Here is a 15,980-nt window from a genome sequence, read left to right as displayed (position 1 = left end):
TGTCCTTCTTAAAGTTCAGCAAATGGTACAACTTTGCTTTCTTAAGTAATCATTATCCTTTAAAGAAATTGTGCAAAAAATTGTGAGACAGCTCAATCACCTCCCATGATTATTTGAGCAAAAAGAATGCTTTTGAAAATCCGCATCTTCCCAGGCTAGCTAACTGCCAAATCACACCACACACATTTGCCTTTTAAAATATTTAACTTAATTCTCTGGCATTAACTTAATCAGCAGATGTCTATTCTTTACCTACCTTGTATAGGACAAGCATTAGGAAGTGTTATTTATTTTTCTATTTGTAATAAAAATGCTTTTAAAAGCTTAGTTTTGTTTTGCAATATATGAATGTGAAAACTGAAAATTGTAATAGAAATATTTTTAAATAAAGCCATTATTTTAGTTGCCTTGTTTAAGAACAGGAAAAAAAGTGTAAGGGCTATGTTAAAAACTGAAACAAATAAGAGAGCCATGAAGCTTTTTATGGAGGCATTCCTCACTGTAAAGGGTTGCTTCATTAAGATAAAATAAGATGGTTCGATTAGGTTTTTGTTAGATATGCAAAGGGCTTCACTTTGAGGTTTATCCAAATCAGAAGGCACCTGTAAGTGAAAGTTACTTATCTGCAAGTTTTGAGGATCAAGGGTAAAAGAAAGTATATGAAATTAAAAACAAACTGACGGTAACCAGAGGGGAGGTGGGAGGGGATAGTGGGGGAAAGGAGGGAAGGTTGTCAAGGAACACGTATAAAGGACACATGGACAAAGCGAAAGGGGGTAGGATCAAGGGTGGGAAATGGAGACAACTGTACTTGAACAGCAATTAAAAAAGGAAAAAATATATGGATAATTTAACATTTGTTTATACTTTTAAAAGACAATATAAAATGAGTTACTGATTATATAAGAATAATTACTGAGAAAAACACATTGTGAATTTTGATGAACAATTTCTCTCTCAGCACCATTTCTGTATCCCCTCCCATGCTTAGTGTTCGATATCGACTTTTTTCCAAACAGGGCTCAGGAATACATTGTTAGGGTTAGTAACCAGTAGCAGATGGTAAATTCTCAAGGATGGCTATTTGGAAATATGGTCTGCAGGTGATTCATTTTGGAAAGGAGAATTTCAAGGTTCAGGTTGAACTCAGCAAAAGAAGTAAATCACTGAAGTTGTCAAACCACAAAGCAAACTGTGACAAGCTCAGAGCTGAGAGGCTGTTTGAAGGGGGAAGAGACAATGAGAACCCATTGCAAGCTGCCAAAACCTACTGCTTCTTCTGACGGAGAGTTTATCATGTTTTTTCACCAGTCAAGTGGGGCCTATTCATACATGTAACTTTTTGTACCACTAATGATCCCGTGCTTTCTCCTTTGGATAGGTGTGGTATTCCCTTACTTTCCACGACTGGGGCGCTATAATCTCAACTTCCACGAGGCACAGCAGGCTTGTCTAGACCAGGATGCTGTGATTGCCTCCTTCGACCAGCTGTATGATGCCTGGCGGGGTGGGCTGGACTGGTGCAATGCTGGCTGGCTCAGCGACGGCTCTGTGCAGTACCCCATCACCAAGCCACGGGAGCCCTGCGGAGGCCAGAACACCGTGCCCGGTGTCAGGAACTATGGGTTTTGGGATAAAGAGAAAAGCAGATATGATGTGTTCTGTTTTACATCCAACTTCAACGGTAAGATACCAACCACACTGCCTTCTTTCCTATACCACAAGCCAATATGTACTATGCCACTACACATCATTTCCAGTCTTATGTACTTAAAAAGAAAAGATAAAAGCATTGAAGTATTGCTCCAGTTTGAAAAGATGTAAAGAGTTCTTTGAGGTCATAATTTATTTCTAATTGACAGAAGTCAAGCAAAAGTGTATATTTCCACTGTTCTTGGGTTTTGTTGCATCTGATTGGTACTATGAAACAGTTTACGGTGTGATGCTGTCTAGGGCCTGCTTTTTATTGCCAAAAGTGAGGCTGCCCCTGTGTACTCTCCCTAGGATATAGCTCTCCCAAAGGAAGTAAGGGTGGCTTCTCTGTCATGTGCGCTTTCTCTCCATTCTAATGTCAATATAGTCATAAATGATCGACAAAGTTGAGGAGGAAGAGTGCTTTGCAAGAAAACTCAGTGGCAATAACACTGGAAGTGAGAAGAGAAGAGGTTCATGTTGCCTCAGTGGTGATGACTGATTCTTCGCATTCAACAAAACTCCCAAACTTACCCTGCTCTTTCTGGAACCAGCTACGTAATGTGAGGCCCAGTCAAAATGAAAATGTTGGTCCCTTGTTCCAAAAGTATTGAGAATTTTAAGATGGTGACAGCGGGGCATTAAACCAATTATGCGGCCATGTCTGACTGCACAGGTCACACACCCATGAAGCAAACCCTGGCCGCATCTATGTTAGTTCCCTGGTGACATGCTTTGGGACAAATAGCAAGGGATCAGGGATCACCAAATTTTCTGCAAAGGGCCAGAGAGTAATATTTTTTGCTTTGTAGACCATATGGTCTCTTTTATAAGTAATAAATTTAACTTTGTACATAGTAACACAAACATAACCATAGACAGTAGTAAATGGATGGGCGTGGTTATGTTTTAATAAAAACTTCATTTGACTGAGGTATTGTAGTTTGCCGACATCTGGTGTAAGTGATAGAACTAGTTAATGTTCCAATGGCTTCTATCTACCCTTTCTCCAGATCACATCATCTTAGTCTAGAAAGTACTGGCGAGCATTAATTTATACTTCAGTAATCTATATTTTATGTATAATCAGACACAAGACTGATTATATTCTATCTGAAAAAAGTCTGAGAAAATATTCAGTTGGTGTGTATCACTTCAGTCAGTGCTCTCATATTTCGTACATTTTATGGATGTTTAATACATATTGAAGGAATCTTAGTAATGAACACTATTCAGTTAGTTCTGGAGACTAACTTCAAATTGCTCCTGTGAAATTTAAAAAAAAAGTTGGGTATCAGGATCCCACAGAGGAAAGTTGAAAAAAGTAAATAAATTCATCCTTTTCCCTGGTGAGTGAACAGACTAGGTTCACATTCTGAGCCAGTATTATTTATGGCAAGTGTCTTCCTGTATTTTTTTTTTGCATTTTCATACTGTAGTCTTTGAATAAGAATAATGTCGTATTGATACCTGTGATGAAAAGGACTTGAGGGCTTTTGATTTTTTTTAATGGACTTTTATGTCAGGAATGTTTTTTGATCCTTTCACATTCAAATTTTGCCTCTCCAGAAACTTGTGCTGGGGTTCAGTCTTGCTTCAGCTAGAATTTAAATAGCTCTTGCTTTTAACATGGAATTCTGTCTTCTCTATTGCCACAGAAGGGCCCTTTTAGTCACTAATTAGTGAACAGAAACTTCAGAAACTTCATCTGTCATTCCCCTTTTCCTTTTTAGAGCTATAAAAGGGTATGTCTGAACATGTATTAAGGGGCCTGGAAAAAAAAACTAACTAATTTAATGGAGAGTGATTTAGGGGCACTGCATTTGACTGAGAATCCTGGGTCCCCAAAACTGTTGAGACATGGCTCTATTTCCCACTTTCCTGAGAAACACTTCCCTGCGGGGCTCCTTCCACCTCTGCGTGGCTCAGGCACACACAGGCCCATTGATCTCTCTCTGTCTCTCCGCAGGCCGTTTTTATTACCTGATCCACCCCACCAAGCTGACCTATGATGAAGCGGTGCAGGCTTGTCTCAACGACGGTGCTCGGATTGCGAAAGTGGGCCAGATATTCGCTGCCTGGAAACTTCTGGGCTACGACCGCTGCGATGCGGGCTGGTTGGAGGACGGCAGTGTCCGCTACCCTATCTCTAGGCCAAGAAGGCGCTGCAGTCCTACGGAGGCTGCGGTGCGCTTCGTGGGTTTCCCAGATAAAAAGCATAAGCTGTACGGTGTCTACTGCTTCAGAGCATACAACTGAGCGTGCCCCCAGAGCACGGCAAGTTCAAAGTCATTAAGAACATGTGAAAGGTTTTGTTTTTTTTTTTCAATATGAACTCATGCAAGTTACCAAAACTGTGATAACCCTTTTTTTACTTACTGTAAAGAGTCATTTTCATAAAGATCAATTCATTAATTTGTTTTTGTAAAGCTATCATTCAATATATATTATAAATTAATATAATTCTGAGGGGAGTGCTACATAAAGGAGGCTTTAGAGCCAGACTGTTTAGGCTACATCATCCCAATGAAGTACCCTCCCATGACGGGGCATGCAATAACCTGAGGATTTGCCGGGAAAGGAAATTTACTTTAGGAAATTTACTTTCCTAAATTAAGGAAAGTAAAGCTACTCAGAGCAGCAGCTTCCACAAGCACAAATTTTACACATTTGTACAATTTTGAAATGCACTACAACAAACAAATTAGAGCAACAGATTTGAAATGCATATTTCTTTACATAAACTGACATTCTGAGAGGTTGCACAAAACTCAGTTTCACAAGAAAAAAAATCTACACTTTTCTAGAAGTTAATACTGCAATTCTCCAATAGAATGTTTTACTGTTTGAAATCCTGCCTTTTTGACCAAAACATAAAATAAAATTCATAGGACTCCAATGCACAGTAATAAGCACAGATAAAACTCCTTAATAACCCCATTTATATGAAGTATGAGATTTAAATAAGCAGATAATATTTAATCAATGAGAGACTCCTACCTTCTTATTATTAAAATTACACATGCCTAAGAAGAATCGTCTTATCTTTTGAGTAGCTTTACTGAGTTATATTTAAATTCTAAGGGCCATTGGCTAAGCAGCATTTAGCATCTACTCAGGGCAGTTATATAGATAAACTGCTGGACAGAAAAATTGTAAAATTTAGCAGCTTGACTTTATGTTAGCTTATGAAATGTTATTGTCCTATAAAAATAACTTTAAGCTATTTAATATTTCCTTTTTATTTACATTACATTTAAAATTTTAATTCATAAAAGAAATAAATAACTACACACATTCCTAACCCAGAAATAAGGACCCAGCTTTCAAAATTCTTATTTTTCTTATTTCTATTTACATAAGAAAGCCCAACTGGTGCCTGTGGTTGAGGAAAAAGAAGTCCGCAAAGTAGTTCTAAACCTTCCTCCCTCCATGAGACAACGGTGGTGAATGATGTCACCCTCCTTGCTGGCCATCCTTAGGTGTAAATGAAACACTGAAGCTGTCATCAAAGAGTTTACACTAAAATCATCAGGGCTGTCAGCAAAAGGGGAAAAAGCCAGTTTCAGAAAAGCAACTTTTGCATTAGCAGCTCCAATCTTAAATAAAGCTCTGTTTTCCTATATTTTTATGACTGTTGAGACCCCACAGGGACCAATATTTGTATTCAAATTACATGTTATGGTTTCCCATTGTTTCCCAATGAGTTCTAATAAATGGGATTTAGTATAATAACCCAAGTATGACATAGCTGGCATGCTTTCATGAATGTTTTTATGTAGATTTTCCTCCCGTGAACATGAGTAAATAAATCTGTTTCCTGAATTGATTGTGGTTGCATTTAAAGTGCTGTAATAATTCTAATAAATTTACTCTCTAAATGTAGAGTTATATTTGTGGAAGGTATAGAATAATTGGAAGTCCATAAAACCATAACTATATTCATACATCATCCAGACAAAATATTGTAAGTAAAAGTAAATCACATCTTTTATCAAGAACATAGCTGGAAATTTTCAGATGCTTTAATTATTAAAACAAGGTATGCATGCACATTTTTACATTAGATTGGATATGCAAATTGTACAAAAATTACAAATGTAAATCCAAAGAGATTGTGAGGTTTAAACTCAAACACTGATGATACAAATAGAACTTGAACTTTTAGATTAAAAATTCCTGAATGGTCTCAAGTTAGATAAACACTTTATTTAAAGATGGTACTATCCAAAAGAGTGACTCTTAACACCTCAAGTATGGAGGTTAATTCATTGGAGGAAGCTTATACTTGAATGATTATTACCCATGTTATAAGAATTTTATTGGAAATGCAAGTGGGAACAAATTTATATTGAACAGATGCATAATTTTCAGTTATTGCTTCAAACTCTACCTTTATAATGTTAATCATAGTAGCTAACATTTCTTAACTTTTGAATACTTATTAGTATAGAAATTGGTGCTGATCAAAAACTCTGGACTGACTGTTAGCTGATTAAAATCTATACTGACTGCACACCATTTTTCCAAGCTTTTAAAAAAATCTTTCAAAAGAAAACTGCAGGGCAGAATTTTTATCTTCTGACTTTCCCCTAAAGGATGAGGATCTCCTTACCGCTTTGGACTTCTACTTGAACAGTTCTTTTTTAATGTTATCATTTGCCATTTTTCCACCAAATGTCTCCTTTCCTACTTCATTGACCAAGATATCTCACTAAGAATGTTGGGAGAAGACAGATTATCCTTGTACAACTACTAACAGAAAGTCAGCACAACATTGGCTAATTCAGATATTGCCCCTTAGGCTTGGGTTCCAAGAGTATCAAGAAGAGATAAGATGGGACGCTGGGTTAGAAAACCTTGTTTTGATCATTTTGTCCATAATTAACACATGTGGCCTATATAAGCAGGAAAGTTTATCTTGGAGTTGAATTGAGACACCTACATTTTAAAACCCATCAAAAAGACATGATTCATATAAAAAGAATAGGAATAGACACAAGTTAACCATATTAACACTGGAAGCCATCTTTTAACAACTGTTGCCATATTTAATCACAGTAATTTTTAGTCAGATATGGTTTTTGTAAATTTAAACTCTCTCATAGAAAGGGGGCCGGTACCTGTTAAAGTTTTATTTTATACAGTGATTTAGTCGCTTATTATTTTGGCAATTCAAAGTAGACTCAAAGGAGATTCCAATTTGGTTGCTGGCAGCCATACTGGGTTTCTTGATTTCAATGCTCCAGAGAACATGGTGGTCTCACAGAGTAGCTGACCACTGTGAGCGGGGGGAGTAAAAGGGAATTACTCTCAGTTTTCAGCATAGAATGCATCGAGAATGATCAATGGGTAACTGACAGTTTTGTTGAGAAGTTAACTGTATCACAGCTCACTACTGCCAGAGTAGCAATGATGTACAAAATAAATACAAAATACAAAAAGTCATTAAGCCATCTGATCAAAAGACAATCAGTATTTAAAGGCATTTAATACCTACTGAATGCAAATCTGAGGAAAAGAACCAATCTGTATTACAAGAAAAAAATGTTTTCATTTTCTGTAAGATACAATGAACTGGTGAACAAACATTAAAAGACAATTTTGTGTTACTGCAGTATCTTTCGATTCTTCTGAGTTGTGCAACCTTAGTCATTATTCTTTGTGTCAAACTCTATAAATACATTATTTTAAGAAAAGATAATTAACCCATTTTGTTCTAATACATTTACATTCACATTGTAACCACATAGAAATTTCCATTTCCTGGGAATTTTTGTAAACTTAGGGGGAAAAAAGTATACCTATGGTGTTGCTAAGTCATCGGTAATACTATCCCAAAATCTATTGCTTTTTTCTTTTTTTTTAATATATTTATTTATTTTTAGAGAGAGGGGAAGGGAAGGAGAAAGAGTGGGAGAGAAACATCAGTGTGTGGCTGCCTCTCATGTGTCCCCCACTAGGGACCTGGCCCGCAACCCAGGCATGTGCCCCTGACTGGGAATGGAACCAGCGACCCTTTGCTTCACAGGCCCGTGCTCAATCCACTGAGCTACACCAGCCAGGGCAGCTTTTTTCTTTTTATATGATTCAAAGCATAATTTATTTTGCTCATTGGGTAATAATTCCAGAAATCTGTGGTATTAATAATTTGATTAAAATACTTGTATGACATAATTTATAACTTTAGTTATTAGTACTGAATTAAGAGATTTTATTTTCATAGCAAATTCACTACATTTCAACAACAGAGAACATTTTTTAATTTTTCTATCTTTTTCCTGAATATTCAATGTGGAAAGTAGCTTTTGGATTTTCTTTGTATACAGAAATGGCTTCCCAGGTACAAGAGTTCACTACTGGTTCAATGACTTCAACGCAAACACACTAAAAATATTTTGAGTCATTGATATTCACATAGAAAATGCACCAAACTTTTTCCCTTTCTTATTTGGAATACAATGAAATACTTTGGAAAAGAAAAGTTCAAGGACTAAAGCATCCCCTTTTAGTGTTTATTGTTTCACACAGATGAATATATTATTTTTACCTTGCCAGCAAATTTCATCTATTGCTACAACCTGGTCATGTACAAAACCTCCTGGTACTAATACTGAAAAGTCCTATGGAGTTTCATTATGCTTAAATAAAAACAAGCTACACTGTTCAGATGTGATGTCCTTAGTTCCCAACCAAGTGACAAATCTTAATACTAAGACTATTCTTGAATAAATGGACCCTGTCTGGGACAGTCAGATATGCAAGGAGAATAATGAAAGCAAGAGATTATTGGACCATTAATGGGACACAGGGATGAACTAAGAAGAAACTGGTATTTCCCTCCTGTCTTGATTTCTTGGGCTGTCCATTTTGGGTTATTTAGATGCACCACTTAGAGTGTCCCTGTAGTCCTTGATTCTCAGGAAGCGATAGATATATTAGGAAACTGACAGCAGACTACATTCCCTAGTCTTAGAAGGAAATTCACTACACACGTTTATTTCTACAGAGAAGCAAATAAAGCTTATTTATTTTCCCCATATTTCTTTTAGGCCAATAAACTTTTGTCACCTTCATGGCCACTCATCATCTGACTCTCATGGGTCAGCCCAGAGGACGATGCCATGTCATTCCTGATACCCACCAATTCTCCTTCTCAGCTTATTTCTGTCCACTGGGGCTGTGCAGTGTCACCTGCCTCCCCTACTCAGAGGTGGCCCTTTCATTTCATTGGTACTTGACTGCAGCCTGAGCTCTGTTTGTTCAGGGAGTCCTTCCCAGATTGAGAGAAAGTTCAGATTTTGCGTTACCTAACAATGAAACTATTGGTTTTTTTTCAACAAATGCAAGAATTCTAAGAATATTTTTTCCCATAATTAGTTTCTAATGAATGGGCTCAATCACCGATTCTTTGTCCTGTTTGAAATATGTTTTGTTTCATTTTTATATTTCTCCCATTGATTTTCATCAGTGAAAACTCTGCCTTCCAAAACTCCCATACTATGTATGTAGACAGCAGAAAAAAATGGGTTTGAGGTTTTAGAGTCTTTGAAAAGCCCTTCCTTGAAGATGCTGAGAATCTTGCATGTGAATCTAAAACCAGGGCTGCAGAACACTCATTTATTATTCTGAGAAATAAACATATTCATGTGTAATGATTGCTGTGAGCCCAGGGAAAAGATAAATAAAGTCCTTGGGAGTTCTTCCTGTGCTCTGCTTTTGCCAAATTGAACATCCTTATACCATGGAATCCTTACTCCTGTGATGAGAGCCAATGATCAAGTGGCTGAGAAGAGAATTCTGCTGTTCTGACAGAATGTCACAAGCCAGTTTTTAAGTTCAATATACATGGAATTTCAGCAACCCAATAAAAGCAGTTGTATTCAGCTTATTTACATCACTTGGGAGAATTAGAAAAAGACCAAGGCCTGCATCTCTCCACTGCAGATTATGGTCAAGAGTGCAGCCTGGCCATCAGGATTCTGTAAGCCTCCTCCAGCCTCAGCTAATTCTAATAGTCAGCCAAGGTTGAGAACCACTTAATAGATTTAATAGATTTAGGAGAAAAAGTAAAACCGTTCAATTAATATAGAATTATACTGATATTAAGAGCTCAATTGAATGTAATTTTTAAGTAGTCTAATAGGTGTAAATTTGATTAAATTTGCAATACTATTCAAGTATTTGATTTATCTGATTTAGTCTTTTCTTTTGGTGATAGTTCCCGTGAGCAGATGTGTATCAAATAAGCTATTTATATGCCTGCTCCACTATTGTCACTTCTGTAAAAGTGACTTTTAACCATTTACATATTATTCCGATATTCAAACTCTTCCCCATCTGAAGTGTTGACACCCAGGGGCTATCACAGTAATCGTATAAAATATTTTGGGGAAAAGAACCAAATTCCACATGAAAGTCAATGGCTTCTGAGATTTCAGTTATATCTCAGAAATAAAAGAACTAGTTCCACTGTGAGCCGTACATTACAGATATGGGCCCTCGGACAAAAACAAAAAAAACACCAACACAATGCAGACAAGATAGACAAGAGGATCTAGGGAGGAGTCGACAAGGAGGAAGAAAGGTGGGAAGGGAGGAGGGAATAGAGAGGTGAGAGAAATCTACCTTTGTCCTGAGGAAGGATACACGGTTGGGTGAAATCAATTGACCAGGTGTCGGAGACAACTTCTACTTTCTAATAGTTTAAGTATCCATGTTAAAATGTATGAATCTGCTGTCTTCCAAAAGCATATTTATTTTGTTGTGCATACATATGGAAATACGCAGTCCTTACTACATATCACTAATTCACTCACTGAATAAAAGACATTGAGCTGTTTTATAATCTGAAGACACTATTCAGTACAGTGGTTAAGAGCACAAACTTTAGAGCCAGATACCTGGAGTTCAAATCCAGCTCCACCACATACTGGCTCTGGCCAAACCACAGGATGTTTCTTAACCTTGGTTTCCCCATCTCATCAATGTCTGCATCACTGAGTTATAAAATTACATGAGTTAATATATTTTGGTAGTAGCCAAAATATATGACTGTGTCCTAAATATTCTAATATATAATTTATTTAATTTACCTAACTCTATAATGTAGGTATTAATATGTATTTTTTAAATGAGAAAACAAAGGCCCAACAAGGTTAAATGACTTGCTCAGAGTCACATAGCTTCTTGTAAGTAGCAAAGTGAAGATTTAAATCAAGAGATGGTTGAAGGATTCTCTCTCTTAACCACTGCACCATACTTAACTTCATAGAAAATGATGGAACAGCTCCTGGTATATAGTAAACACTCTATAAATATTAGTTCTTATTATTGTTTATATCTAGATTCACAAGTCAAATGGGTAAACAGGCCTCAGTTTCCTCATCCAAAAAAAAGATCAGGATATCAATATTATAAGTTTTTCTTATAATTAAATGAGATAATTTGAAATTAAATTCATTATCATTTATCATTAAATACTACCTTGAAATATCATCATGGTTCATTTTGTTACTATGTAAACCTTTAATGTATAATTAATATTTCTATTTGCATATACTTTGGTCATTAAGCTAAATTGTAACTTTACAAAAGCACAAACTATTAGTATGATTTTAATAATTCTCCACTTTCACTTCAAAGTCTAGTGTAGTGCTGTAAATGTCATTTTAAAATGAGTAATATTTTCTTATCACATATAACACATTTACAGTGAAAATACTGGAAAATACAGATAAGAACAAAAAGAAAATAAATATAATTCATAATCCAAACACCCAAGGGAAAAGTAAAGTTTTATTTTGATTAATAATATCATATTTTCTATTATATATACAAATAGGCATAGTTTTTAGTAAAAATTAGATGAGCAACATAGATTTAAACACTTGCTAAATTAATTAACTGATTAATCAACTCTAAAAATATAGAATATATAAACTATGTCATAACAAAAAAGCTGATTTCCTAATGTTTTATGGGTCTGGTATAGCAATCTGACTCTGCTACAACTCACCGCGATGCAACTGACAAACATGAACAGTGCAATAGAGTAATAAATTAGCTTGAAATACCTTCTGTCCTTCAGCTTCTTCAATCCTATGGGTCCTGCAGAGAGCACAGAGGCCAGTGGACCTGCTCCTTCCTTCCCTAGCTTTAGAAAACATGAAGGAAAGACTAGTGGCTAAAGACATGAAGGCCTCATATCAGAACCCTTCCTTGAAAAAAACCAGAAGGATATAGTTCTACATTGTATTGTAGACTGCTCTGCCATGGTTTTAGGAATTGTATCTCGATCCCTTGTGGCTAAGGGCGAGAGACGACCTTTGGAATGCCAGCCACAGGAGACAAAGCTTGTCTCATGCAGCCAATGCTGCCTCAGTTTCCTCTCCCTGCCCCCAAAGCTTGGTCAGAAGTCAATGATGGGTAAGACCCCTCACAGCAGGGGGGCAACCTAAGCCAGACTCGATCACTTGGGAGGCCTTCATGGAAGGTCTCAGGGGACTGCAACAAAGAGCAATGGACTCTCACCCCCAGGCTTTGACATAGCCCGAGTCCCCAAGTTCTCTGGGAGAAGCACTTCCTGGCTCTAATCCTCTTAAGCCTGAATACCTGATGGGGAGAAGTGCAGCTCCTTGCCTTGCTAGGGTGTGCCCTGGGAAAAATCTGACATCACAAAGACTTGCTGATAAACCTGTGAAATCTGCTCTGCTAAGAGTGCTTTCATTCACAAGATAAGGGTCGGAGAGGAAATGAGTATGTCTCCCAAAGTTTCTGTAACTCTCTTCCTGACAGACACGGACTCAGACTCTGAAGCCCTCAGATTTCTTTGTAATGTTATCTACTGTTTGATCCTTGCCACCCTGTATTCCTGTGTATTACAACCAGATAAAAGGCTATGGAGCAGGGCGTTCGGGGCCTTTTTCTCCTCGGAGAAACTGGCCACAGCCCACTCCTCCTCCCCAAGCAGATCACCATCATGTCTCCACCATATTTATTCACTCGTGTCCATGGCACTGGGTGGGGGGGGAGACTCGCAAAGAAGTCACTCCCACAATGTTGCATTCTCTTCACTGGGAATAATAATTTTAAATTCCAAAGAAAAAATGATAACCAATAACCTATCCAGACTAAAAAGAATAGACAATAAGTAGAAAGGTATACTAACATTATAAGTTAGTTGACACCAAAAAGATCCAGGAAACTGCTAACATATGGCGAATTGAGAACAGGCTCCATTGTAAAGGCTCAGTGTTGGAAAGTCAAGGCATCAGAGTCTGAAGGATTTGGTGGAAGAGCATGGTTTGGGATCAACTTTGGGAATTTAAAATCACGTACAGTACAGCACAGCAGTGTCTAGAGAGTGATGCCTGACAGTGTGGAGAGCCCAGCCTGCGGAGGTCAGCTGCCCTGTGACAGCTGGTGTGAAGAAATGTCCCATCTCATTTCCTAACGCATTACTTCACAAGTCAGTTTTGACATGTAATATAAGCAAACTCTGCCCAATGTTATTGAAATTATGCAAGGATAAATAAAACACTTAAAATGTAATTAAAGGTCCCTTCTCTTTGAAATGTAAATGTTTAATGACTTTTCACTTATACAACCTTTAAAAAAACTAAAATTTACAAGCATACAGGAATGATCTGAGGCTGTGAAAGTTATTCTCTTCTATGCAAATGTTCAAAAAGAGTTAAAATTGTGTATTGTCTTTATGATCTCAATGAGCTGCCCGCAGTCTTATGTCTAGTAAATTCTGAAAGTACACTAACATGTTCATGGCAGTTACCCTTTTTCCTACTTCTGTTACTACTTCTAAAGTTTCCACAGCAAAGCTATATTATACAAAAGTTACTTAACAAATTAATGTCTGACAATATTAATACATTCTCATTAGAGCTAAAATTTTCCCCCCAAAATTGGAAAAATATTTCAGACCAGATTCTGTCACTTCCTCCCTACATCATACTTTGTTCCAGTTCCACCACGGTAAAGCCCCGTGGATATCTCTTGGTAAGGGTCTGAATCACTTCTAGTTTTTCCGAAGAAGTGCCCTGGGCATTTTGGATAAAAATGATCTTCGCTGTCTGGGATCATCTCACCTTTCAAGTATTACATATCCCTCACTCTTCCAGCCACTCACTGTTAGTGATCACTCCCTCCTAGTCATTGTAATAACTCTAAACACACACTTTTTCCAGATCCCTCATCTAGACAATAGCCACTTTTTTGAGAAATGCCTGTGTTTTCTATTACATGGCAGATGATTAGAGTAGAAGGGAGAGGAAAGAAAATAATACCCCCCAGTGGGGCTTTGTTACATCTTCTATAAGGTGGCCACAACCAAGCTCCTGCTGCAGTGTCCACCAGAGGCAGAAGGGTGTGCTCCTCCCTGAACCAGCCACACGTCTGGGGCCCAGTCAGGGTGGCCCTTCTCCTGGAATCCCCGGGACAGTGTACCCAGTGCTGATCTCCTATCTGCTGCTGTCCTTCTATGAGTGCCTGGGGTTAGGAAAGAAACTTGTGGCAGCCCTTATCCCTCTGATTAAGATTATTTGTTAAGTGAATTAATATGTGTAGGTGTTTCTAAGAATGCCTGGCACTAATAACTGTTCAATAAATGCCATATTCATCATCAATCATTTTCTTTATCATCATCATCATCATTTGTGATTTTCTTTCCAAGCACAGTATATGAAATAATTTTATCCAAAGGCTGGAGCCTGGAAGCTTACAATGATGACCCCTTAGTCTACTACATGCCACGCTCTACATAAAGCAAGTTACTTCTAATGTAGTGGCCTGCCCAGGAGAGGAGCTAGCCGGTGAGTCAACAGGATCAGGGAGAGCAAGTAACTAAGTAACTGAGGAGTAAGAACAAAGAAATTTGTATTAACTCCTATCAGCAGTTCCGTTTTCTTGCTTCTGTAAACTGCTTCCTGCTTTCACACCAGAAGTAAGGGTCCAAGTGACAGACTGCCCCCCTCACCCTATATAAGCCATTACTCCCCACTGATTGGGGCCCAGAATTTGGAGACGGACTCCTCTGGGTCCGCGTGTGAAAATAAACTTCCACTCCATACACCTGAAAGCAGCTGAGTTGTTTTCTGTAACAATTCTACAATCTGGTGACGATCAACTTAAGATAAACACTCCTGCCCAACTGTCAAAATTTTAAGTGGCAACCATACTTCTCATACACACAATGATTCTGTTCCTGGTAATGTATTTTTCCAAAAAAGTTACCAAAATTATTCACAAATACATATTTTTTAAAATATTTGTTAAGCTGTAAAACCAAACACAATGTAAAATTCGTAACACATATTCCTTCAGAAATTTTCTGCATACACTGAACAGTTGAAATTTCTTCAAAGACTGGGACATTTGAACCAGAAATAGTTTTTCATGGCTTAGAAAAAGCTTTCTGTAGCAAGTGAGTCTTTTTTTTCCCATTGATTGAAGATCCTCTCTGTAGGATTCTAAATTAGAATCAAATGTCTTGAAACTATACACCGTCAGTTGCATCCATGAACGTTCTGATACGCCTTTAAATAAAAACCCCAGGTCACCTGTTGACACGTCCTGTGTTGGTAGAGACTGCAGACCCTTAGTGGAGTGAGATAATCACAGTTTGAGCAGGTAACGGGGGCGGGGACTCTAGGGGTAGGGTTCTAGTTAATTACTTTTAAAAGATCTAAAATTGGTGTTTGCCAGACAAACAAGTATAAACTGAAAGCCAGCTATATTCCGAGCTGGGACTTGGTCATCCCTGCTCTGACGTACAGCGTCTCTGATGCAGAAACACTGCGGTTGCTTGAGATTCAGTTGTCCGTCCACAGGTCCCCAACTCCTACACACTTGTAGCAGCAGCAGCTGCCCCACGCTGCTCTCCGTAGCCCTCAGTCAAGGCGCAGTGGGACCGAGGGGGAGACAGCTGAAGAGGTGAGTCTGAAGTGAAAAATAAGAATAATGCTAAGATAAAATGAGGTTTGTTACATTTCAGTGTGCAGACTTACCTACGAAACACCTTGACTTTTCTTTATAGGAGTGTCCTTTACATAAGAACTTAACTACTGATAACCCGTGTCCCTGCCAATCAGTAAGTGTGAAAGGTCACTCAGAGCAGAAGACTTTTAGGGAGAGTTTTTCATTAAATTAACAAGTGTTTGCATCCTTTTTAGTTCTCTCTAAAAAAAAGAAAATATCACAAAGCAAAAGGCTCAAAATAGATCTATTCATTAGTCCTTGTTAAGTATCTGTGCATTGCCTGGGCTGCCACATTT

At 37.7% G+C, this 15,980-nt stretch overlaps 1 protein-coding gene across 3 annotated transcripts in view; it reads left to right on the top strand.

Moving 5' to 3' along the window:
- The window catches only part of HAPLN1 (hyaluronan and proteoglycan link protein 1), a 68,053-nt gene extending 63,226 nt beyond the window's left edge, over window positions 1-4,827 (top strand). For all 3 annotated transcript variants that reach the window (XM_037142969.2, XM_053664418.1, XM_053664417.1), the window contains 2 exons: window positions 1,382-1,684; window positions 3,662-4,827. In XM_037142969.2, coding sequence (XP_036998864.2) covers window positions 1,382-1,684; window positions 3,662-3,951 — 593 coding nt within the window. In that variant the 3' untranslated portion in view covers window positions 3,952-4,827. The remainder of the gene's footprint in view (window positions 1-1,381; window positions 1,685-3,661) is intronic.
- Window positions 4,828-15,980: the final 11,153 nt, after the last annotated feature.

The sequence above is a fragment of the Artibeus jamaicensis genome, unplaced genomic scaffold, assembly GCF_021234435.1.
Source record: "Artibeus jamaicensis isolate MK-2021 breed Jamaican fruit bat unplaced genomic scaffold, CSHL_Jam_final contig_373, whole genome shotgun sequence".
NCBI lineage: Eukaryota > Metazoa > Chordata > Mammalia > Chiroptera > Phyllostomidae > Artibeus > Artibeus jamaicensis.
The sequence above is the reverse complement of the archived record's forward strand: the minus strand, read 5'-3'. Positions and strand labels throughout refer to the sequence as shown.